Below are 22,242 nucleotides of genomic sequence, written 5' to 3' on the forward strand. Positions count from 1 at the left end.
CAGACATTTTCCCTTATGTGGGTTTTGGCTGATTTTGATCCAGGTTACATATAAGTGGTTGAATATTATACAGACCCCAAAGTGACAGTGACCAGATGCAGTGAAGTTGGACCATGATATTCAATGTGAGTGCCTAGGCACGACCCGGCATTGAATATCCAGGACTAATTTAGCCAGTGATCATCAGCACTTAAAAAATGCTGACTACCAGTAGCCAAATATTGACTGGTTTTATCTTTATCAGTCACCATTCAGTCAGTATCATAATCTCGCTAGATGTCAGATTTTAGAAGTGTGGATAAAACTTTGTTTTTTTTTTACACATTGTTTGATCCACTGATGTCAAAGTGACTTTAAATTGCCCTCCTAGCGGTAACATATGCATGGCACATTAGCTGGATGATAGGATGCAGACTAGGTAAGAATTATATAGAAGCTCCAGATGGATTAATTTTGTATTTGCTAAGAAAGCAATGTTCAGTAGTTTCTCTTTTATTAGCATTTTTTCTTGTCCCAGCAAGCAAGACGTATTCACATGGGGAACTTCATTATCAAAGCACAATCTTTCACTGAAAACTAAAGATGAGAATATAGAAAGCCATATTCCAGGTAAGTCTGTACACATCAAATTAGAATAGAATGGATTTTGATGCTGACATATTATAAGGTTTGACATATCCCTCAAGCATTAATGTGCCACTTTACCCCAGGAGCTAATGATGGAAACCAGTGATACGGTCTCATTTGAATGTTTTCATAGAGTGCATTCACAAATGAGTTGAAGTGTTTATTGAAAGCATTAAAGTGTGAAAAGAAGAAATTGACAGATTTATACCAATGCTTTGAGAGAGCAATATAGGCAGGCAAATAGCCATTTACTTGTGTGAATCAACCTTCTACATATTACCCTGCCTCAGTATGGCTAAAGTGCATTCACTGCTCTATAAAGTGTGCAATTTGAACTGCAGTAAGACGAGGTATTCCCAGTGGAATGTTGAGGTTACAAGAGGAAAAGTCTTTATGTAGATTTCAATTTCACATTCTTTTCCAAGAAGCAAATATCTACCAAACATATGCCCATCCATGCTTTATAGTCAGACAAATTTTCAGCATGGAATTATGTCCAGCAGACAGTGCTACCTAAGTTACTTTATAAAAGTAATATATTACATTTACTAGTTACTTGTTTAATAAAAGCAATGCTAAGTTACTGTGACTATATAAAGTAATGATATATTATTCATTAGTGGAAAAGTAATGATTAGCGTTATTTCACTACATTTGCATGAAATAGTGTGGTAGCCATGTTAGTCCAATTTTTAAGGTAATATATAGAAACAAATATAAATAAAACAAAATAAATAAAGGTGATACTTTTTATTGGACTGTCTCATTGCATTGATTGATTAGCTTTCAAAGGTAACATTTCTTTGTCAGATAAGAAGTAAGCAAATGTTGACAAATGCCAGTATGTAAGTGAAACAGAAAAGAATTCTAATGATAGTCCCACAAAAGAAGGGAGGGGAGGGCAAGGTGAGAAATAGAGAGGGCAGGGTAGCTGAGAAACAGACATACAGTATATGGATAGGTGATGAGGAGACAAAGCAGTAAAATTTAATGGTTGGTAATGCAATAATCAATGGAGATGATGCTGGAGGACCTTTCTGGACTAGCACAAAACTAATTTCATTTTAGATTCGCAATTCATCAAGTCACAAGAACTGAAGTATGAGTTGAGGCACTTAACAATGCAATAGAAAACCAAGGTTTTTGATGCCTTCAACAGCCACCTAACCTAAAACACACTCCCGTATAATGATATCTAAAAAAGAAACTGCAGGACTGATGTACCTGTTGTAGGAACTTTGGGTCAATAAAACACTGTTTCCCCAAAAGTGGTCCACCTTTGTTAGAAACAAGGACCCAACACGGTCCATGTTTCGATTAACACATATTCTTCAGGGGTTCAAGGTGTTCCTTTTCTGATGAACCATGTGGAGCACAACCACATAAGAGAGAATTATTGCAGACTCATTGGATTTCTCTCTTTTTGAAAAACACACTCCCAAAACAAAGTCATAAGGAAGAGAACAGCACACATCCCTGCAATAGAACATACTGCAAACTTTGCCAACATATTTCACAGGACTACACAGTCTCTCACATGGGAAAAACATTCAGCATAATGTAATCCTTCACATGCTCATCTTCCAATGTGGTATACATCATTCAATGCAAAAAGTGTAGGGAAGGGTCCTACACTGGAGACACAAGTCAGATCCTAAAGACTAGGATTAAGTAATTCAGGCATCATATTAAAAATTGCAATGTCAACCAGGATATCACCTCTGTGGGACAACACTTCAGAAAACTAGAATATTGCATCAATGATTTTACAGTGAAAATACTAAAAGAAAATTTTAATACAATCCATAACATCAGAAGAATTGCCATATTGGGACTGACCGAAGGTCCATCAAAGCCCAGTAACTTATTTCCAACAGTGGCCAACCCAGGTCCCACTCTCTCCTGCCACTGGAGGTCTCTCGAACCCCTCCCCCTGTACCTTTCAAGGAAGTTAGGAGCAAGAGGGATGCTCTGTCACTCCTCCTCTGAGGTCCATCTGTCCAAAATGGCGGGCCTTCCCCTCCACGGTGCATGTACAGGGGGGAGCCTAAGGCCCTGATTGGGAAGGGCCTTAGGCATCTGAGTCAATCAGGGCCTTAGGCTACTCCCTCTGTATCCTGGGATGTAAGAGGGAAGAGTCTAATGCCCTGATTGGCTCAAATGCCCAAGGGGAGAGGCCTTTGGTGTCTGAGTCAATCAGAGCCTTGGTTCCTTCCCCGTGCATCACATGATGCACCAGGGAAGGGAAGGCCTGCCATTTCCAACAGGTGGACCTCCAAAGAGGAGTGAATTGAGCATCCCTCCTGCCCCCAGCTTCCTTGATAGGTACGGGGGAGAGGGGTTGGGGACCTCCGGTGGCATAATTTGTACCTTTCTTGCCCAAAACACTGACTATTAGTGTTATGGATATGAAGTGAGATGTTAGTCCATTAATACTTATTCTGAACTTTTAAAGCAAATCTTAGTTTATTCCAAGAACAAAAATGCAGCAAGGTTATTAGGGAAAAAGAAAGGGATTGGGACATGTATACTACCTTTTTGTAGTTATACAAACACACTCAAAGCGGTTTGCATACAGGTGCTTCAAGCATTTTCCCTGTTTCTCCCGGTGGGCTCACAATCTATCTAATGTGGGAGCAGCGCGTTGTTAGAACCCACAACCTCAGGGTGCTGAAGCTGCAGCTCTAATCACTAAGCTACATACCTGAAATTAAGGGGCCCTTTTACTAAGGCATGCTAGTGCATCTTAGCACGTGCTAAATGCTAACACGTCCATAGGATATAATGGATGTTATGTAATGTAATGTAATGTAATTTATTTCTTATATACCACTACATCCGTTAAGTTCTAAGCGGTTTACAGAAAATATACATTAAAATTATAAGTAAGAAAGGTACTTAGAAATTCCCTTACTGTCCCGAAGGCTCACAATCTAACTAAAGTACCTAGAGAGTAATAAAGAAGTGAACAGTAGAGATAGAGGAAAAATAAGAAAATAAACATTCTAACAAGACTGTATTGAACTAAGTACTTTGGAAGGTAGAAGAGAGGAGAGAAAGAAATAGATGCAGAAGGAGGAACCGTTGAACAAAAGAATTCTGGAGAAATTTAAATGATAGAAATAGAACAAAACAAAAACAAGTGGCAAAACAATGAATAAGATTAAAAATAATTCATAAACTGGAAAAAATGAAAAATAAAACATTGTCTTCAATCCACGGTTTCAGCTTCAGTGATGAAGTGGAGCAAGTAAGTTTTGGAGGAACGATGACGTTCCCAGAAAAAGGTCTTCTTCAGGTAAGAGATTTGGTTGATAGTCCCAGGATGCCCATGTCTCCTCCTCTGCGATGGTCTCCTCCATGCAATCCTCCCCACGACACACTGCCCATGCTCCAGCCGCTACCCTGAGCGGCTGCTCCAAGGAGACTGCCCTAGATGAGGCCTGTGGTGAGTGTAAGAATTCCTCTTCTGCGGAAAAGCCGCCTGGTGCTGATTTTGGTGTGTGTTGGTGCCGCAGGAGCTGGGGCTGACAGGGAACCCCTGCTTTGCTGCTGCTGCATTCCTCACAGCGCACGGATTGTGCGACACCGGCGAGAAACTCTGGGCTGATGGACGCTGGGATTTCGGGGCAGAAGTTCTCAGACTCCGGGTCGGGCAAGCGTTAGCACTAGCGCACCTTAGTAAAAGGACCACTAAATTTTCTTTCTTTTTTAAAAAATTCAAAACCACAATAAGAAAGAGTTGTGGACTTTTCTAATTTATTTGCTTACCTGATATGAGAGATCAAGAGGGTAGTAGAAGGAATGAAGAAATCATCCACTCTATCAAACTGATTTCCCACTGGCTGAGTATGGATGGTGTGGTGGGAAGCACTTCCACTTGCCTGAGTTATCACCTAAATAATAAGAAATATCTGAATATTACTGAGTTGGAACAACAACAATTGCCACCATCCTTGTACCTCTCACACAGCCATGGCGTTTTCAAATTTATGTGCAGAATGTGTTGGCCTTAAAAAGCTATTGAAAACACAGTTATTTGTTGTTACATTTATGTAAATGGGCTATTTGAACAGAAGTGCATATGTTAAGACAGCATGATTTTAATTGTAAGATATATTTTGCATGTTTTATGGAAACTGCCAAGGTTTAGGCGGTATATAATTTTTTTAAATAAAATAATGTTTTTAAAAATTTTATTTCCTATTATATTTAAATACATTTCTGGGTATATTGGACCGCTGTATTTTGAGGACTTGAACTTTTCTCTCTTAATTTTGAGATTTTATTACATTTCTAGTTATGATGAGGGTAATTATTACCCTTTACCTTATGCTATCTATATAAGCTATTTTGCTTGATTTTTAATTTAATTTATGAATTTACAATGCATGTAACTATTGGGAAGACTGGATGGACCAATCAGATCTTTATCTCTTCTTTCCATCCAGCGTCTGTCCTCTCTCTCTCTCTCTGCCCCATCCATCCACTGTGTCACCATTCCTCCCCCTTGTGGAACTCCCTCTCCTTCTGTCCAGATTTTCCCCCTCTGTCCCCTTTCTCCTCCTACACCCCTCATCCCAGGGCAAGCATCTCTCTCTTTTTTTCTCTCCATTTGTGGATTTAACATCTTTCCCACTCTTCCCTCTTCATTTCTCTTTCTCTCTCTTCCCTCTGCTCTTCCAGCTCCCTTGTCCCAGAATCTCTCTCTCTTTTTTCCTCTTCCACTGTTCCCCACTGCCTTATCTAATCTCTCTTTTGTCTCCAGGCTGTCTCCTTCCCTGCCTGCCCTGTAGTAAGTCATCTTTTTTCCTCCCTCCCTCCAGATTCAGCACCCTCCATCCATGCTCCCCCCCGAGGTTTGATAACTCCCCCTATTCCCTTCCCCATCCTCTCCCTCCCTCACTTGCTCTCTTTCTTTGTCAACCCCCCCCCCAACACACACACACATACCATTGGCAGTACAGCCTTCAGAACATGCTGCTCTTGCCTGCGTAGGGCCTTCCTCTCTGCTGGGTCCCACCTATTTATTTCCGCAGGACCCAGTAGAGAGAAAGGCCTGATGCTGGCAAGAATAGCATATTATGAAGACTGCCGCTGTGGAGAAGTTCCCAGACCATGATGACGCTGGGCCTGCACTGAATTAGTGAGGCTAATTTTTACTAGATTGGATTCGATTCAAATATCAATTCAACCAAAGTGAATCAGTGAATCGATTTGATTCAACACTCAGGCAGCTCTATTGGTTAGTGGGGGATCTCAGGATCAGGTGAGACCTTTTCTAAGAGGTGTGGGGAGAGGTGGACTCCAGCCCATGTCATTTTTTATCTGCAAGCAGTGTCTCTACTTCCGGCTCACCACACAATTGTTTCCACGTATTCACCTTATATAGGAACTCCCCAGGGACCCCTGAAGAAGACTTTTTGTCGAAACGCGGACCATTTTGGGTCCTGTATCCCTAGCAGACTAGGTCCTTTAAAGCTTTTATGTGGATGATTTATTTTTATGTGGATGAAATTAATTTATGTGGATGATATCAGTGTACCTTTGGAACTTTGACATTTTCAAATAAAGTCCATTTAGGAACATCATCACTCCACAGAGGTTTTTTTTTGTTTTTTTTTTCTCTGGATTTCTTCTTTGTGGATATTTTGGGGTCAATTCCTTTTGTTTTTTTGCTGGTTTCAAGTTCTGTCATTCCTTTACCACTGTTAGCTCCATTACACTGATTAGTAACATCTTCCACTATGATTAGTAACATCTGCCACTATGAAATTTGTTTCTGTCTTTACAACCAGGAGATCCAGACAGTACAAAAGGTTTTAATTTACAAAAAGGTATATTACAACTTATGTAAAAATATGGCTTATGTCCTTATGACAGCTTGCTCCCCCCCCCCCAGCTGTATTACCATGATGTTAGCACTAGAAGTCACAGATATAATTTTGAACTTGTTCCAGTAGGGGCAGGAGTGATTATGGCTCATTCCTGCTCTAACCTCACTAGACCTAAGGAATTTTTCAAATTATTCTTGAGAGTTGGAGAGGGAAGCTTTTAGGGAAAGGAAGAAATGAGAGGGTATGTTGAAAGGGGGGGGGTCAGTATGTCAATATGTTGAAAGGGTGACATTAGGATATCATGGAAAGAGGGAGGTATTTGGAGGGGGTATGTGGAAAGGAGTGTCTATCACAGTGGGAGATATATGTTGAGATTACACTTTCAGGAAGTGGGAATTTTCATATCAGTTTGACCAGCCCCTTTAAAAGGAGGCTTGGAAGCATCAAGCTGTGGATAATATAGGTATGTCTCCTACGTACATGCATAAATTACAGAATGCTGTAAGTTTTACTTGCTATTTGCTACATTTAGGCATATGAATGCATGCTTGTCATAGACCATACCATACAATTTCTTATATCCCACAAATTTTGACAAGGATTCATTGTGGCTTATAGTAAGATTTCTAAAATGTCCAGTGCAATTACAATAAGATTCTTAGATTACAATTGAATGACAATCATGAGAATTACAAAAAGAAAAGAAGTCCTTGTATAAGTGGGTACACCTATATTTAGGAGTGCCATTGCAGGTTTACACTAGCTTACACTAGCATTCTATAATGGCTTCTTGTGGGCCCAGATACTATAATAAAATAGGAGTTTCCCATAGTGCATCAGGGCACCTACATCTAAGCACTCTTTGATAGAATTGTTCCCATAGTAGACAGTGCAGTTGAAACAAAACTGTGATCAGACAAGGTTTAAATTTTAAATTATTTCCTTCCAGTTTTTTAAATTTCAAAACATGAACAATTACAATTTACTGTGTATATGGTGCTTTCATTTCTAAAAAAAAAATGGCTAATAATGTGGTTGAAAACAATTTGTAAAAATGTATGTATTTTTATTTAAAGAATTATACACCACTTAAACCAAAGCGGTTCACATAATACGTACTTAATCTAAGGCAGGGGTGTCCAATGTCGGTCCTCGAGGGCCGCAATCCAGTCGGGTTTTCAGGATTTCCCCCAATGAATATGCATTGAAAGCAGTGCATGCACATAGATCTCATGCATATTCATTGGGGAAATCCTGAAAACCCGACTGGATTGCGGCCCACGAGGACCGACATTGGACACCCCTGGTCTAAGGGCTCCTTTTACTAAGGTGCGCTAGTGCTTTTAGCGCACACAGGAAATTACTGCGCGCTATGCTTCTAGAACTAATGTCAGCTCAATGCTGGCATCAAGGTCTAGCGCATGAGGCAATGTAACGCACGCTATTCCGCGCGTTAAAGCCCTAACGCGGCTTAGTAAAAGGAGCCCTATATCACAAAACAGAAATACAGTAAATAACATTCACTTAAAAAAAACCCTTCAAATCTTCAAATAAATGTATGTATAAATGTATTTTAGAATATTAGTATATTTATTTTAAAATTTTATATACCGTTTAAACCTAAACAGTTTATATATTTTTACATACATAATTCAGTAAGACAAATAAAATCAAACAAACATTAACATAGTAAGTCTAAATCACAAAACAGAAATAAATAACATTCACTTAAAAAACCTTAAAATCTTCAAATAAATGTAATATATATAAATGTATATATAAATATATTTTAGAATATTAGTATATTTGAAACTATCCTTTGATCATCTAATATTTAGAAATGCTTATTGTACTGCTCTTACCTGCAGTGTGGGTAAAGTCTTTTCCATATTACCCCAACTTAGCACCCAAACTTGGTCATGGGATTTATCATAGTGTAGCTTCACAGGAACAGGATCTGTACTAACCGTCTAAGATAACAGAAAAAGAAAGCAAATCTGCCTGTTAAAAATGCATCTTTAAAACATAAATCCTGTAATACACTGCAGAGGCCAAAGAGCCTGAGTTACTTCCGCTTTGGGTAACGGTAGAAAGAGTAGCTTGTTGCTCTATCTTTGTTACAATGATCCATTGTTATTTCTATACATGGCAGTGCTATGAAAAATTGCCAATAAAAACATTCAAAACAAAACGAACAAAATCAACCAAGGGGGGAGGGGGATTGGGTAATCGGAAGCCCTGATTCTGCTGCCACAAGTTAACCAATGACCTCAGTAGCCATACCTCACTGAATACAAGTAATTTCTACAACTTCACAGTATTCTTTATCAGTTAGGAAAAAAAGAAGAAAAACCTTCATATTTCTCTTTTAAAAAATCCAGATCTATTTAGCAGAAATTGCTGAATCTCAAAATTGCTTTCAACAAATTTTCAAATATGCAAGGGCAAATATCACACCTATCTTGTAAGAACATAAGAATAGCCTTACTGGGTCAGACCAATGGTCCATCAAGCCCAGTAGCCCGTTCTCACGGTGGCCAATTCAGGTCACTAGTACTTGGCCAAAACCCAAGGAGAACCAATATTCCATGCTACCGATCCAGGGCAAGCAGTGGCTTCCCCCATGTCTCTTAATAACAGACTATGAACTTTTCCTTGAGGAAATTGTCCAAACCAAACCAAGAGCTATCCACTCTTACCACAAACCTCTGGCAAATGCGTTCCAGAGCTTAACTATTCTCTGAGTGAAAAAAAATGTCCTCCTATTGGTTTTAAAAATATATCCCTGTCAAAAGACAGTAGTAGCTCCAAACTGAAGGAATGCGATATGAAAGTAAGATTTTGATACATCAGATATTTGGATGTTGAATGCGAACTGAGAATCTAAGTAGATTCCTAGAGCTTAGGAGTCTACTAAGCTCAAAACAAGACATGGGAAGGAGATGTGAGAGAAAGACAAATAGGTTGTTCATTGATCCAACAAAGGATCAACTAGGGTTCAGAACAAGCTGATGGGAGTGAAGTCAGTCTGAGACAAAATCTATCTATGGGGCTCATATTCAAAACTTTCAAACGTCCAAAAACTGGCCTAAGTCAGCACTTAGATATCCTAATAGCAGGGATGTCCAACTGCTAATGATCAAAACCAACATTCTGGATGTGCAGCAGCACTTCTAAGTTGCTGTGCATCCAGAGAGCAAAAGGGCTTGTTGGGAGGTGTGTTATGGACGGGAATGGGGCAGGCTTCAAATTGGACATACCCCAGCCATAATCAAAGCTTTCCTAGTGGGAACTTAGATGCTGGCAGTTAGACTGGTTTGAGTTGCATCTAAGTTCCACAATGGTGCCCAAACTGATAAGGATTTAAGGCATGATCACCTCCCCTTACTCCTCTAGTGGTCACAACCCCCTTCCACCACCCAAAGAACCCCCCCCAAAAAAAAAAAACCAAACCCTTCTGTAGGCTTCCCATCAGCCGATCGAAGCAGAAGGAATTCCCATCAGCTGAGATGGTTACGGGGATTTCCCCTGCCAGGATCAGCTATGCCGCGGAGCCCTATACCCCTCCCCTGACATCCTGGACCTCCCCCTGACATTGCCAACATCATCCCATATCCTTCCAACATCCCCACCTCCCCTGACATGGCATGACATCTCCATCACCCCACATCCCCCCCAACATTCCTGGGCCCCCCTTCCCTCCCACAAATTCCCAGAACACCTGTACCTTCATAAGATCAAGCGGCGGGAGGGAAGCTCACTCCTTCTTGCCTACAGGGCTCATGTGCTGCAAATGATCGGGGCTTTTCCCCTACCCAATGCATCTTGGGATGCAGTGAGAGGGCCTAAAGGCCCTGATTAGCTCAAAATCGCAATTTTGAGCCAATCAAGGCACCCATTTATGTAATGTATAATTGGTAGCATTTAAACATGGAGGATACGATGTGATGCAACTATTTTTATTTTCTATCTTTATTTTTTTTTAAATGGATAGTCCTGCTATACGTGCTTGCGATTTTATGTATTGATCAGCATCCTTATTTATTCTAAGTATTTTACAAAATGTTCTGTGTTTGGCAGATCCTTTTGTAAAACACTTGGAAATATGAATATCCTGATCTAAGAACTCAAGAACATAAGAATTGCCATAATGGGACAGACCGAAGGTCTATGAAGCCCCGTATCTTGTTTCCAACAGTGGCCAATCAAGGTCACAAGCATCTGGCAAGATCCTAAGGGAGAAAAGCAGATTTTATGCTGCTTATCCTAGGAATAAGCAGTGGAATTCCCCCAAGCCATCTTAATAATGGCTTAGGGACTTCTCTCTTAGGAAATTATCCAAACCTTTTCTAAACCCTGCTAAACCTGGGTGGTCTATTTCCTGTGTTGAGCCCCAATGCAAAAGGGAGCTTCATGTATGGTTACTTAGTGGACTACTCAAATAAATCATATTAAATTCAACATTCATTGGTATCATTAATATTTGCTTGGATTTTTCACAGCAAAACATATGTGCCTTTTATTCCCCCTGCACATTCCTGGTTAAAACACAAACCATTTGTATTGTATCTACATTGTGTTACTATATTATGAATATCATTTTATTATACACCATTAAGCAAACAGGAAAGAAAAGGTTTTGTCATTTATGCCCTGCTATGTGAATTTAATATATGACGATTTCCTCACTGAAAAGAAATACAGTAGCACACCTTTCATCTGAAGATATATTAACTGTAAACCCACATTATCCATAAAATGTCATGGTCCCAGGGCTCTGATCTATTATGTAGAAAAACATCATGCATAAGTCATAAGCCAGTGCCTCAGTCTCACTCTCAGCTATTTGCAGCCAGTGCTTTGTATACCAGTCTTTAAGTATTTCTGTCCTGAGGGCTATAGAAAACCAAACATTATGGTTAATAATATAATTTACTGGGTAAACAAAAAAAAAAAAAAATAACATGAAAAAATATAGACACTTTTATAGCGCCCTGGAAGTCTCCCATTTGACTGTCTTCTTCATCTCAACAAACAGACTGGGTCCTAGGGGCAGGACTACATCTAGCAGGTTCTGTACTGTTCAAAATTTCTCATTCTCTGGGATCTAAACACCTCACTTCCACACACTTTGTGAGTGCGCTGAAGTGAAACGATAAAAATACACAAACAGAGGAATGACATCTCTTTGTCATTTGCCTCAGTTGTATAGATTCTCCCTCACTCATCAAAAATCCTCACTCATCAAAAATCCTATGCTTCGGACAAAAAATCCCCCCACAAATTGTTATTTATTTATTTAAGTATTTATATACCAGTTATAGCCTAAGGGGATAATAATAATTAAAAAAAAGTCTAAAAAGTGTCCTAAGTGGCTACTTGGACAATCAAAAAGCCTGATCGTCCAAGTACCCATAACCAAAGCTGGTTTTTAGAAGTATCTAAAAACAGCTTAGGCCTTTCCCCTGCCTCTAAACGCACAGAGAGAAAAGAGGTGTGTTTAGAGGAGGGGAAAGGGCGGGCAGTGGGCGGGAGGTGGGCCGACCTACACCTAGGCGTACAACACCTATAACCAAAACAGTTAAAGGTTGCCTAGTCGTCACTTAGACCTTTTTCACTTAGACGAAATAAAACCAGGTCTAAGTGCCGAAAAAGGGGCCGCTGAGCTGATGGCCGCTGGCGCCATCAGTTCAGCTGCCCGGCAACCTAACCATCGCGGCACATGGGCCCGGGTTGGGCCCATGTGCCTTAGACCCCGCCCACAGGAGGGGCCTAAGGCTCCCGGGCCTATTTTGATTGGCCCAGGCGCCTTAGGCCCCACCAGTAGGTGGGACTTTGGTTAGGCTGGGCCAATCCGGCCCCATTCTTCTCTGGGCTGCCTGCCGGACGGACGGGTTTGGCACCCGTCTGTCCGGCCAACCTAACAAAGGTACGGGGTAGGGGGGTGGGGGTAGGGGGGGCGATCAGGAGTTCTGGCGGGGCAGATGTTGGGGGGAGGGGAGTCATCGAGGGCAGGAGGGCCTGGGATCCCTCCTGCCCGTAATGTAGTGGGGGGTGGGGGTAGGGGGGGTCGCCTGGGCAAGTAGGGCTTGGGCTCCCTCCTGGCCCAATTGAGTCGGGGGGTAGGGAGGTCGCCTGGGCCAGGAGGGCTTGGGCTCCCTCCTGGCCCGATCGTATCGGGGGGGTCGTGGCTGTCGCAGGGCAAGAGAGCTTGGGCTCCCTCTTGCCCAGATCGTGTTGGGGGGGGGTCGCGGCTGCCGCGGGGCAAGAGGGCTTTGACTCCCTCTTGCCCTGATCGTGTCGGGGGGGGGGGGGGTGGTTGGTGGTTTGACATGGCAGGAGGGCTTGGGCACCCTCCTGCCTGGATCGTTGTGGGGGGGGATTCTGTAACCGGTGTTGTTTTTGACAGACACCGGTTACAGAATCCAGCTTTTAGGTGAACGACTGGCTCCTCCTTTGCCTAAAAAGCCCTTCTGTTGGACGTTTGGGGCTTAGGCGTTTTTTTGTTTCATTATGGCTAAAAAGTGTAGACGTGCTGTGGGTGTACTTTTAGACGTAGTGGAGATTGGGCGTTTAGGCAGAGGAAGGCCATAATCAAAACATGGACGTTTGTTTTGGTTATGGATACTTTCCCTGCTTCTGGGTTGAACGTTTAAGGACTTAGGCCAAAAGGGGACTTAGACGCTTTTTTTGATTATGCCCCTCCACATAATTTATATGCAGGTACTCAAGCATTTTTCCCCGTCTGTCCCATGGGCTCACCCTCTATTGTTCCTGGGGCATTGGGGAATTATGTGATTTGCCCAGGGTCACAGGGAGCAGTGTGGGATTTGAACCCATAGCTTCAGGGTTCTAACCACTGCGCCACACACTCCTCCTATCATAAACAATCTGCAATATCTAAGTTGTGTCACCCATACTCCACTACAGCATATGTCTCTCTTGCATATACTGTATACACTGTGCAAGAAATGCAGGTATTTACTAGGGGTGAGTTGTCATTTCCAATTGTATGGGGGATATTTATGGTATGTTCCATGCCACTGTATGCCATCAACAAACACAAATGAATAGAAAAAAAAGCCCACACTACATTTAATAGTTAATAGGTGTACTGTTTGCAATGAAGGTGCCCTATTTTGGAAATAATGGATTATTCTAATAGCATGCACATGTGTGCACTAATTCATACATGTGTGATGGTTCACATGTGCATACTATCAGAAAAACTGCACCCTCTTTCCGAAAATGCATGCCCTCTTTGTAAACACACTTGCAAGGACACACCATCGTGTTTGGCTGTATATATGGTTGACACAGTGGTGATTCCTAACCAGAATTTAAGCCTGGGCCTACATGGAGTGGTGGGTGAGGCCCTGGTCACCTTGTTGGGAAGACTGGAGAGACCATGAGGATCTTTTTCTGCCATCATTTACTGTGTTGCTATGTAATTGCAAAAGGGAAACACTCTTAATAACATTGCTCCCATAATGACAAAGGGGGGTTGTTCTCTATAAATCACTTAAGTCAGATGCCAGGATGATATGCCTTGAACATGGATTCTATAATGACAGTTGTGAATGCAGCAGCCATTATAGAATACTATGTCTGCATTCATGTGCCTAACTTTAGACAGGAATGCTTTCTTTAGATCAGTCATTGTCAACCACTGTGTTAGGACACCAAATATTTGACTCCAGACTTGTGCTTTTCTTAACAACCATGGTCACAATAGATCATGAAAGTTGATAACTTTGAAGTCAGGTGCTTGAAATCTCCATAATTAGTTCTCCTGCCACCAGCCCCAAATGGAATTGTTGCAGGCCTCCAAGTCCACTGCACCCTCTCCTCCTCATAGTTACAACTACTGCTTCTGTATTTCCCTTACATTATTGTTAGCAGCATTGAAATAATATATTGGGGAGGGAGGCAGTGGCATAGTAAGGGGTGGGCACACCACCCCGGGTGCCATCTTGGTGGGAAGCGCGGCAACTCTCCAGTCCCCCCATGCCATACTTGCACCTGCCTTTCTCCCCACGGCTCTTTAAATATTTCCCAGTGTGAGCAACTTCTCCGGCCTGTAGCTCGTGCCAGCCTGGCATCCCTTTGGAAATCACTTCCTGGTCACGGGGCCAGGAAGTGGCATCAGAGGGAAAGTAAACTCCAGTGCAAGCAGCAGGCCGGAGAATCTGCTCATGCTGGCGAAGATTTAAAGAGGCGCTGGGAAGAAGGGAGGGTTTGAATGTGGCACGGGGGCAGGGAAGGAGCAAGGGAGCAGAAAGGAAGGCCTGGGGGGAACGCCTCCTACCCTCGCTATGCCACTGGGGGGAGAGGTTAGAATTTTTGATCGGTTGTGAATTGCAGTGTTCAGTGTGTCATGAGGAAAATGGCCATAAAACCTGAATAAAATGAAAATTTCCCTATATAGCACAAAATAAGCATTTTCTACTTAGGCAGAATATTGGCATTTATAAACATGTATGTGCACATACATGTATATATTACATTACATTACATTAGGGATTTCTATTCCGCCATTACCTTGAGGTTCAAGGCGGCTTACAAAAGATTTATAAACGGGGGTTACAATGATATACTAGAGTGGTAAATAGTAGATCTTTTGACATTTTCGGGGCAAGGATTAATATAGCTTACAAAAAGTGTGTAAATGGAGGTTACATTAAGTACATAAGTAGTCGCCTCCGCCGGGGCAGACCAGAGGTCCATCCAGCCCAGCGGTCCGCTCACGCGGCGGCCCATCAGGCATATTGCCTGAGCAGCGGTCCCTGACTAATTTTATACCTACCTCTACACTTATCTCTAAACCTTCCACTGCTCTTATCTGTACCCCTCAATCCCTTTGTCCTCCAGGAACCTATCCAGGTCTTCCTTGAAACCCTGTACTGTGCTATTTCTTATCACGGCCTCCGGAAGGGTGTTCCATGTGTCCACCACCCTCTGTGTGAAAAAGAATTTCCTTGCGTTTGTTCTAAACCTGTCCCCCTTCAATTTCATCGAGTGACCCCTTGTTCTTGTGGTTTCTTTCAAATTGAAAAATCTGTCCTTGTCAACCTTTTCGATGCCCCTCAGGATCTTGAAGGTCTCTATCATATCTCCTCTGAGTCTCCGCTTTTCCAGGGAGAACAGCACCAGCTTCTTCAGTCTGTCTGTGTGTAAGGTTTTCCATACCCTTAATCAGTTTAGTTGCTCTTCTCTGGACTCCCTCAAGCATTGCCATGTCCTTTTGAGGTACGGTGACCAGTACATTGGTAGCATAATTGTTATTGCTTGTTATATGATAGCATTCTAAAAATTTCAGCGCATAGCATGATTGTAAATATTAGTGATTATTTTATAGGCTTTCCCTATAGTGCAGAGCAGCAATTATAGCTCATTCTATAAAAGGAGACCTTCATTTCATATATTTTGATTTCCTTGGATACCTCACACAGGGTATTAAACAGATGAAAACCTGCAGACGGGGTGACATACCTTCTGAGAAGATGCTGTTAACATTATCCCCCTCTTTTACTAAGGTACGCTAGCGTTTTTAGCACACGCTGCATTGCCCCACGCGCTATCCCCGTGCTACGTGCCAAGAACTAACACCAGCTCAATGCTGGCATTAGCGTCTAGTGCGCGGGGCAATGAAGAACGCACTAAGCGCGTGCTAAAACCGCTAGCGCAGCTTAGTAAAAGGAGCCCTATATGTTTACTGTATTTTCACTATTTTCCCTTTTTCTATTTTGGGGGTTTGGCCAAATAAAGGTAATGTTGCTGCTTTTTTTCTTCTGTACAGATATTTTACTATCAAAACACTACCCCAATGAATAAGCGCTAAAAACAATGACAGCACAATGCTCAATAATTGTCTGCTGTTTAATATGTAACAGGGACAGGAGACCTTCCGTAATATAAAATCACTGAAGCATTCCTTTGTTCAGTGGCTGTCGTGCTAATGCTTTTGTGGAACACTTATAGGAAAGTCCACTTTGCCAATGTAATATGGCTTACCAAAACATCATAGGTCTGCAGTCCCCTGCTAATCTCCAGAGTGTGAATCCACTAAACATGTACATTTCACTCAAAAACATTGTTCAGACTTAGTCCAAAATCGCTATATTAATGATAACTTTTCAGCTAAATTTACCAGAAAGGTAAAGCTCAGGTGCACCGACACACACGCAGGAATCCTTATTTCTTTTCTGAAGTATGTTCCCCTGGGCTCAGATTTCTTGGCTTCAGAATGCGGTGGCATTAGTTATTAAGGATGAGCAATCGAAAAGCAGGAGAATAGTCCAGCAGAATAAGAAGGTTTCAGAGTTGGGTTGCTGAAGCATCCCTGCGTATGTTCGGATTGCTCCAAATAGGTGAAAAGATAGTTCTAGGTTAGGAGATAAGAGGAGCCAAGTGTGCTGCAGATGGATGCAGGAAAGGCAGTGACCTTCTCTCCAGACAAAGAGGTCCCATAAGGCCAAGGGAAGGGCAGAGTCAGAGGCCAATAGGAGCAGAGTTTGGCATCAGGTAGCTCAGGAATTAAAGATGAGCCAGATGTGAAGACAAATAATTCAAGCTTAGGTGAGAGAAGGGGGAAGGTGGTTTTAGGAGAAAGACCAGTGGCAGAGAAGCTTTTGACAGACAAGCAGGCGTGACTACAGCATGTATAAGTAAACTAAACTAAACTAAACCTTAAGTTTATATACCACATCCTCTCCATAATTATAGAACTCGGCACGGTTTACAAGAGTTTAATAAAGGAGCAACATAGAGCGGTTGGATGTTGAGTCCAGGGGGGGAGAGAACATTACAATTTTGTGAAGAGCCTAGTTTTCAGGTGCTCACAGAATAATTGGAAGGAGCCCAGATTCCGTAGTGGGGCAGTAAGATTATTCCAGAGCTGTGTGATTCTGAAAAAGAGAGATTTGCACAATTTTCTCGCATGGAGGATACCTTTTAGTGAGGGGAAGGATAGTTTAAGTTTTTGGGTGGGCCTGGTGGTGTAAGACTACATTGAAATACAGCAACAGGTTGGTAGTAAATAGATAAACCTAAATGGAGGAAAATATCTCAGATCCACCACTAAGGGAACACATAAGTATTCTCCCTGTAATCATGTGGTGATAGATTTCTTTCATTGATCAAAAAACCCCCATTGATCAATGAAAAAAATCTATCACCACATGATTACAGGGAGAATACTTATGTGTTCCCTTAGTGGTGGATCTGAGATCTTTTCCTCCATTTAGGTTTATCTATTTACTACCAACCTGTTGCTGTATCTTGTTGTATTAAATAGTTGGTATACATCTTTCACTATCCTGTTTGGTAAGACTACATTGCCCATAATGCCTAGCTCACATATCCTGGCAAGAAGAAGCTACAACAATAAAGTTCTGTGAAATTCTTGAATTACATAAGGCACATCTTGGAGCCCTGTCACAACCAGAGTAGGCTGCCGGGGGGGGGGGGGGGGGGCATAACAATAACCAATGTGAATATAATGCAAAATGTGTGTTTATCTTAATGACTTAAACTAGTAAGTCCCTTGAACCGTGTGTTTGCTAGGGATGGTATGCCATTAGCAGCAATACATCCCATGTCATTGCATGTTTTTAGCATATAAAAACAAGTAGAAAAAATCCACACACTTTTTTTTTATTTTTTTTTTTTTATTTACCAATAATAGTTTATACTATTTCAAAGTAAAATGGTGTGGTGGCTGTGGTAGCCCACTTTTAAAGGTAAATACTACAAGTTAAAATATTTTATCTATGGAAACAGGCTATTTTAAACATTTTACGTGCTCCATGTGAGTAAAATTATGCACCTTGTTTGACAAGCACATATTTTCACATGAATTATCAGAAGACATCCCAGGGATGTCTTCACATCAGGACAGAGAGAAATGACAAATATAGATGACATCTCCAAATCTATCCTTGATATTCCCTGCTCATCTCCATGGGAACCTATTTCTGGGGCAATAATAAATGCTTAGATTAGTTTAGGACTCCTTTTACAAAGCCGCGTTAGGCTTCTTTATCGCCGGCCATGGCGATATTAGCTCCGATGCTCATAAAATTCCTGTGAGCGTCAGAGTTAATACCACTGCGGCCAGCAATAAAAAAAAGTCTAATGCAGCTTCATGAAAGGGGGTGTAAATTATTAGTACAACTTCCATACATATGGTCTATGTCTCCTTCTTGAATCAATATGCTCAATTTGATTACCCCTATGTGGTTTTGTAAACACCAGTCTATTTTTTCCTGGTAGTTTTCTCTCTTAGTATTATTATTGAGCGTGGCTGTTTTCTATCTTTCACCATCTCCCCCCTCCCCCCAATAACAACAAAAAAAATCAGTAGCTGTTGGGCACTTAAGTCTACTTAAGTACTGTTAGGTAAACTTAAGTTTATGGGTTTTTTAATAGATGATTTTTTGGATGGTGGTGTAGGCCATGTTGTTAGCAGGACTTGACTATGTTAAAATTGTATATTTGGGCCTGACACCTATATTCGCTCTTTAAAGACTGTTCAGGATTCTGTGGTGTGTCTTTTGTTAAATATGCTTCAGTTTGTACATATGACTCTTCATTTGCTGGTATTGCATTGGCTTCCAGTTGCTTTTAGAGGTAAATATAAATTGTTGCTACTAGTTCATCAGGCATTGTATCATTCTTCCTCACATTACTTGAACTTATTTTGTTCATTGTTTGTGATTGGAAAATGCCAGTTTGCTTATTGTTCATGATCTGCAATCTTTTTCTTTTGAAGAAACCAGGTGGAATACATTTCCATTGTTTCACCAAGAGTGGAATCAAATAACACTGTCTATATGGTTGTTGAGAGGCACATCGATATTTAAAAAAGTTTTAACATAGAAACATGGTGGCAGATAAAGGCCAAATGCCCCATCCAGTCTGCCCATCCGCAGTAACCATTATTTCTTCATCTCTCTAAGAGATACCAAGTGCCTATCCTAGGCTTTCTTAAATTCAGACACAGTTTAGGGCAGCATATGGGACTGTACTTGTATAGGATCCTTTTGAGTTATTAGTCTTAGCTGGACTGCTTTTTGAATTTTTGTTTTCCATATTTGAATTTTACAGTTTATTTGTTTTGTCCAGTATGCAATTAGGTATGTTTATTGTACCCAGCCTTGGATAAAGACAGGATATAAGTAATAAACATATAACCTATAATCATTGTCTCTGCAACGAACTTCCCTACCCCTATATATCCTGTCTATCTGCCTAAACTAGATTGCAAGCTCTTCATAGCAGGGACCACCTACTACATATCAAATGTACAGCACTGCATATGCTTTACAGCACTATAGAAATGTAAAATAGTAGTAACCTATCTAAAAATATTGAAGCTATGCTAATCCATCTTTTTTAATGAGAATATATGGTTCATACTAGAGAGCTTACTTATGCCAAAATACTAACTGCAGTTTGGGAAACAGGTTGGTCACATTCAGGACATTCCTGAGGGGAAAGGAGGGCAAATGTGGCAACTAGTGGGATCTTGCATTCTGAGGAGACTTACTTCTACTGTAATAGGCCCCGCCTCTCTATTTCCCCCACAAATGGTTAGTCCCAGTATTCTAGGCTTCTCCCTTGCTGTTAACATATCCTGTACCCTGCCTGTGGCTACAACGCTAGAGGCAAGAGATATATACAAGACAGGTCCTCTTTTACAAAGATGCACTAAGCGTTTTAGCGCATGTTTAGCGCGTGCTAAATCAACGCATGCGCTAATCACTAAAGCATCCATAGGATAACATGCATGCATTAGCGTGTGTTTAACGTGTGCTAATAATAATAATTTTAATTTTTATACACCGCTTAACCAGCAGTTCATAGCGGTTTATACAATAGTTACTCAGCATATAATATAATAATAACATCATCCTCTATAATAAAACCCTAAGCGCACATGCACACTTAGGAGGCTGTGATCCCTGCCGCCGTGATGTGTGCCTCCGTGCCAAATTCAATTTGGGGCGCGTGGGGCGGCTTGCGGCGCCTGGGGCAAAAGGAGGCAGAAGAAGGAGAGTGCGACTGTTTCGATCGACGGTTTCACATGCGCAGCAGAGTGTGCGGCAGTTTCTCCATCAGTAGGAGCCTGTGGCGGTTTAAACATTGCCTTTCTTCCATGACGCTGCAACCCTGAAACCACTGCAGACCACCACGAAAACCAGGTAAAAGGTAAAATGAAGGGAGAAGGGCTACTGCTGGACAGGGGGAGCAGGGAAGGGGTGCTGCTGGACAGGGGGGAGGTTAAAGGAAGGGAGAAGGGCTACTGCTGGATAGGGGGAGCAGGCAAGGGGTGGTGGTGGACAGCTGAGGAAAGAGAGAGACAGAAAGAAAGAAAGACAGACAGTGGCCAAGGAGAGAGAGAGAAAAAAAGAAAGACAGACATACATCTATTCTAGCACCCATTAATGTAACAGCCTTAAAGACTAGTACATAATAAAATTCTAAGTAACTAATACAAGCATTAAAACTAATAATTAAGGAAAACACAATATAACTAAAATAAGTATAGGTAAAAAGATTAAAAGTACATTATAACTACATGGTAATATGAAAATCAATAATGTATATTATATTGTTTAAATCAGTGATTCCCAACCCTGTCCTGGAGGAACACCAGGCCAATCGGGTTTTCAGGCTAGCCCTAATGAATATGCATGAGAGAGATTTGCATATGATGGAAGTGATAGGCATGCAAATTTGCTTCATGCATATTCATTAGGGCTAGCCTGAAAACCCAATTGGCCTGGTGTTCCTCCAGGACAGGGTTGGGAACCACTGGTTTAAATACATGGGTTTTAAGATCTTTTCAAAATTGAGAGTAAGTAAGAAACGGAGAATCAAGAAGATCCAAACATGAATTCATTAATCCTGCTTGGAATGCTAGGGTCCTATCCAAAAATGTTTTGTGACGACATGCATTTGCTGAAGGAAAATAAAACCAACCAGATCTACGAATTGCGCACCTTTGTAAAAGAGGGGGATAGACTCTTCAAACTTTAGCCTTGCCTCTTTTTTAATGCATATGAATATACAGTGAAACACAGTGAATATGACAACTCCAAAGCCCCAACATATTGACAACCAGCCCTTCATGACAGAGTACTGGTTACCTGCACAGAAACTGGACTTAGAGATGTCATCTGGCTTCAGCTTTTCCAGATGGCTTGATACAGTCCTGGCTTAACTCCACTACCCAAAACTCAAAAAAGCCTTAAAGGTTTGAGAGGAGGTTATAATAGTGCTGCTATAGAAAAACTCACTCCATTTCTCCTGAACGGCAAATAGCTCTTATCAAAGTCTTTACAACATATCAGTGGCGTACCTAGCATATGTGACACCCAGGGTCCATCATTTTTTGACAACCCCCCCCATCTGAACAGAAAACATGATTTTTAGTAACAAGCCACACGTCACACATGAGTACCTAGGACAAGGCAGCATCTTACATACTGCAGTGAGCAGTACAACATCAATACACCCATTGTAAAACTAAACAAGCCAAACTAGTACAGATCAATCCTACACTGTCAATCCTAACAATAAACCATGTCTTTCGAACATACAGAACACAGAAAACATCTTCGCCTAGTATGGAATATGTAATAACAAACTAACCCCTCCCTCTTTTACAAAACTGTAGTGTGGATTTTAGCCACACTGGTAACAGCTCTTACGCTCATAGACTTCTGAGCATCAGAGCTGCTACCACCACGGCTGGCGCTAAAAAACGCTCCAC

General features: G+C 41.4%; 1 protein-coding gene across 4 annotated transcripts in view; it reads right to left on the reverse strand.

The window, feature by feature from the left end:
- FSTL5 (follistatin like 5) overlaps positions 1-22,242 on the reverse strand; it is an 865,201-nt gene that overhangs the window by 42,859 nt on the left and 800,100 nt on the right. For all 4 annotated transcript variants that reach the window (XM_033941548.1, XM_033941557.1, XM_033941565.1 and 1 more), the window contains 2 exons: positions 8,327-8,434; positions 4,399-4,523 (listed from right to left, as the gene is read on the reverse strand). In XM_033941548.1, the coding sequence (XP_033797439.1) occupies positions 4,399-4,523; positions 8,327-8,434 (233 nt within the window). The remainder of the gene's footprint in view (positions 1-4,398; positions 4,524-8,326; positions 8,435-22,242) is intronic.

The sequence above is a fragment of the Geotrypetes seraphini genome, chromosome 1 (genome assembly GCF_902459505.1).
Source record: "Geotrypetes seraphini chromosome 1, aGeoSer1.1, whole genome shotgun sequence".
Lineage (NCBI taxonomy): Eukaryota > Metazoa > Chordata > Amphibia > Gymnophiona > Dermophiidae > Geotrypetes > Geotrypetes seraphini.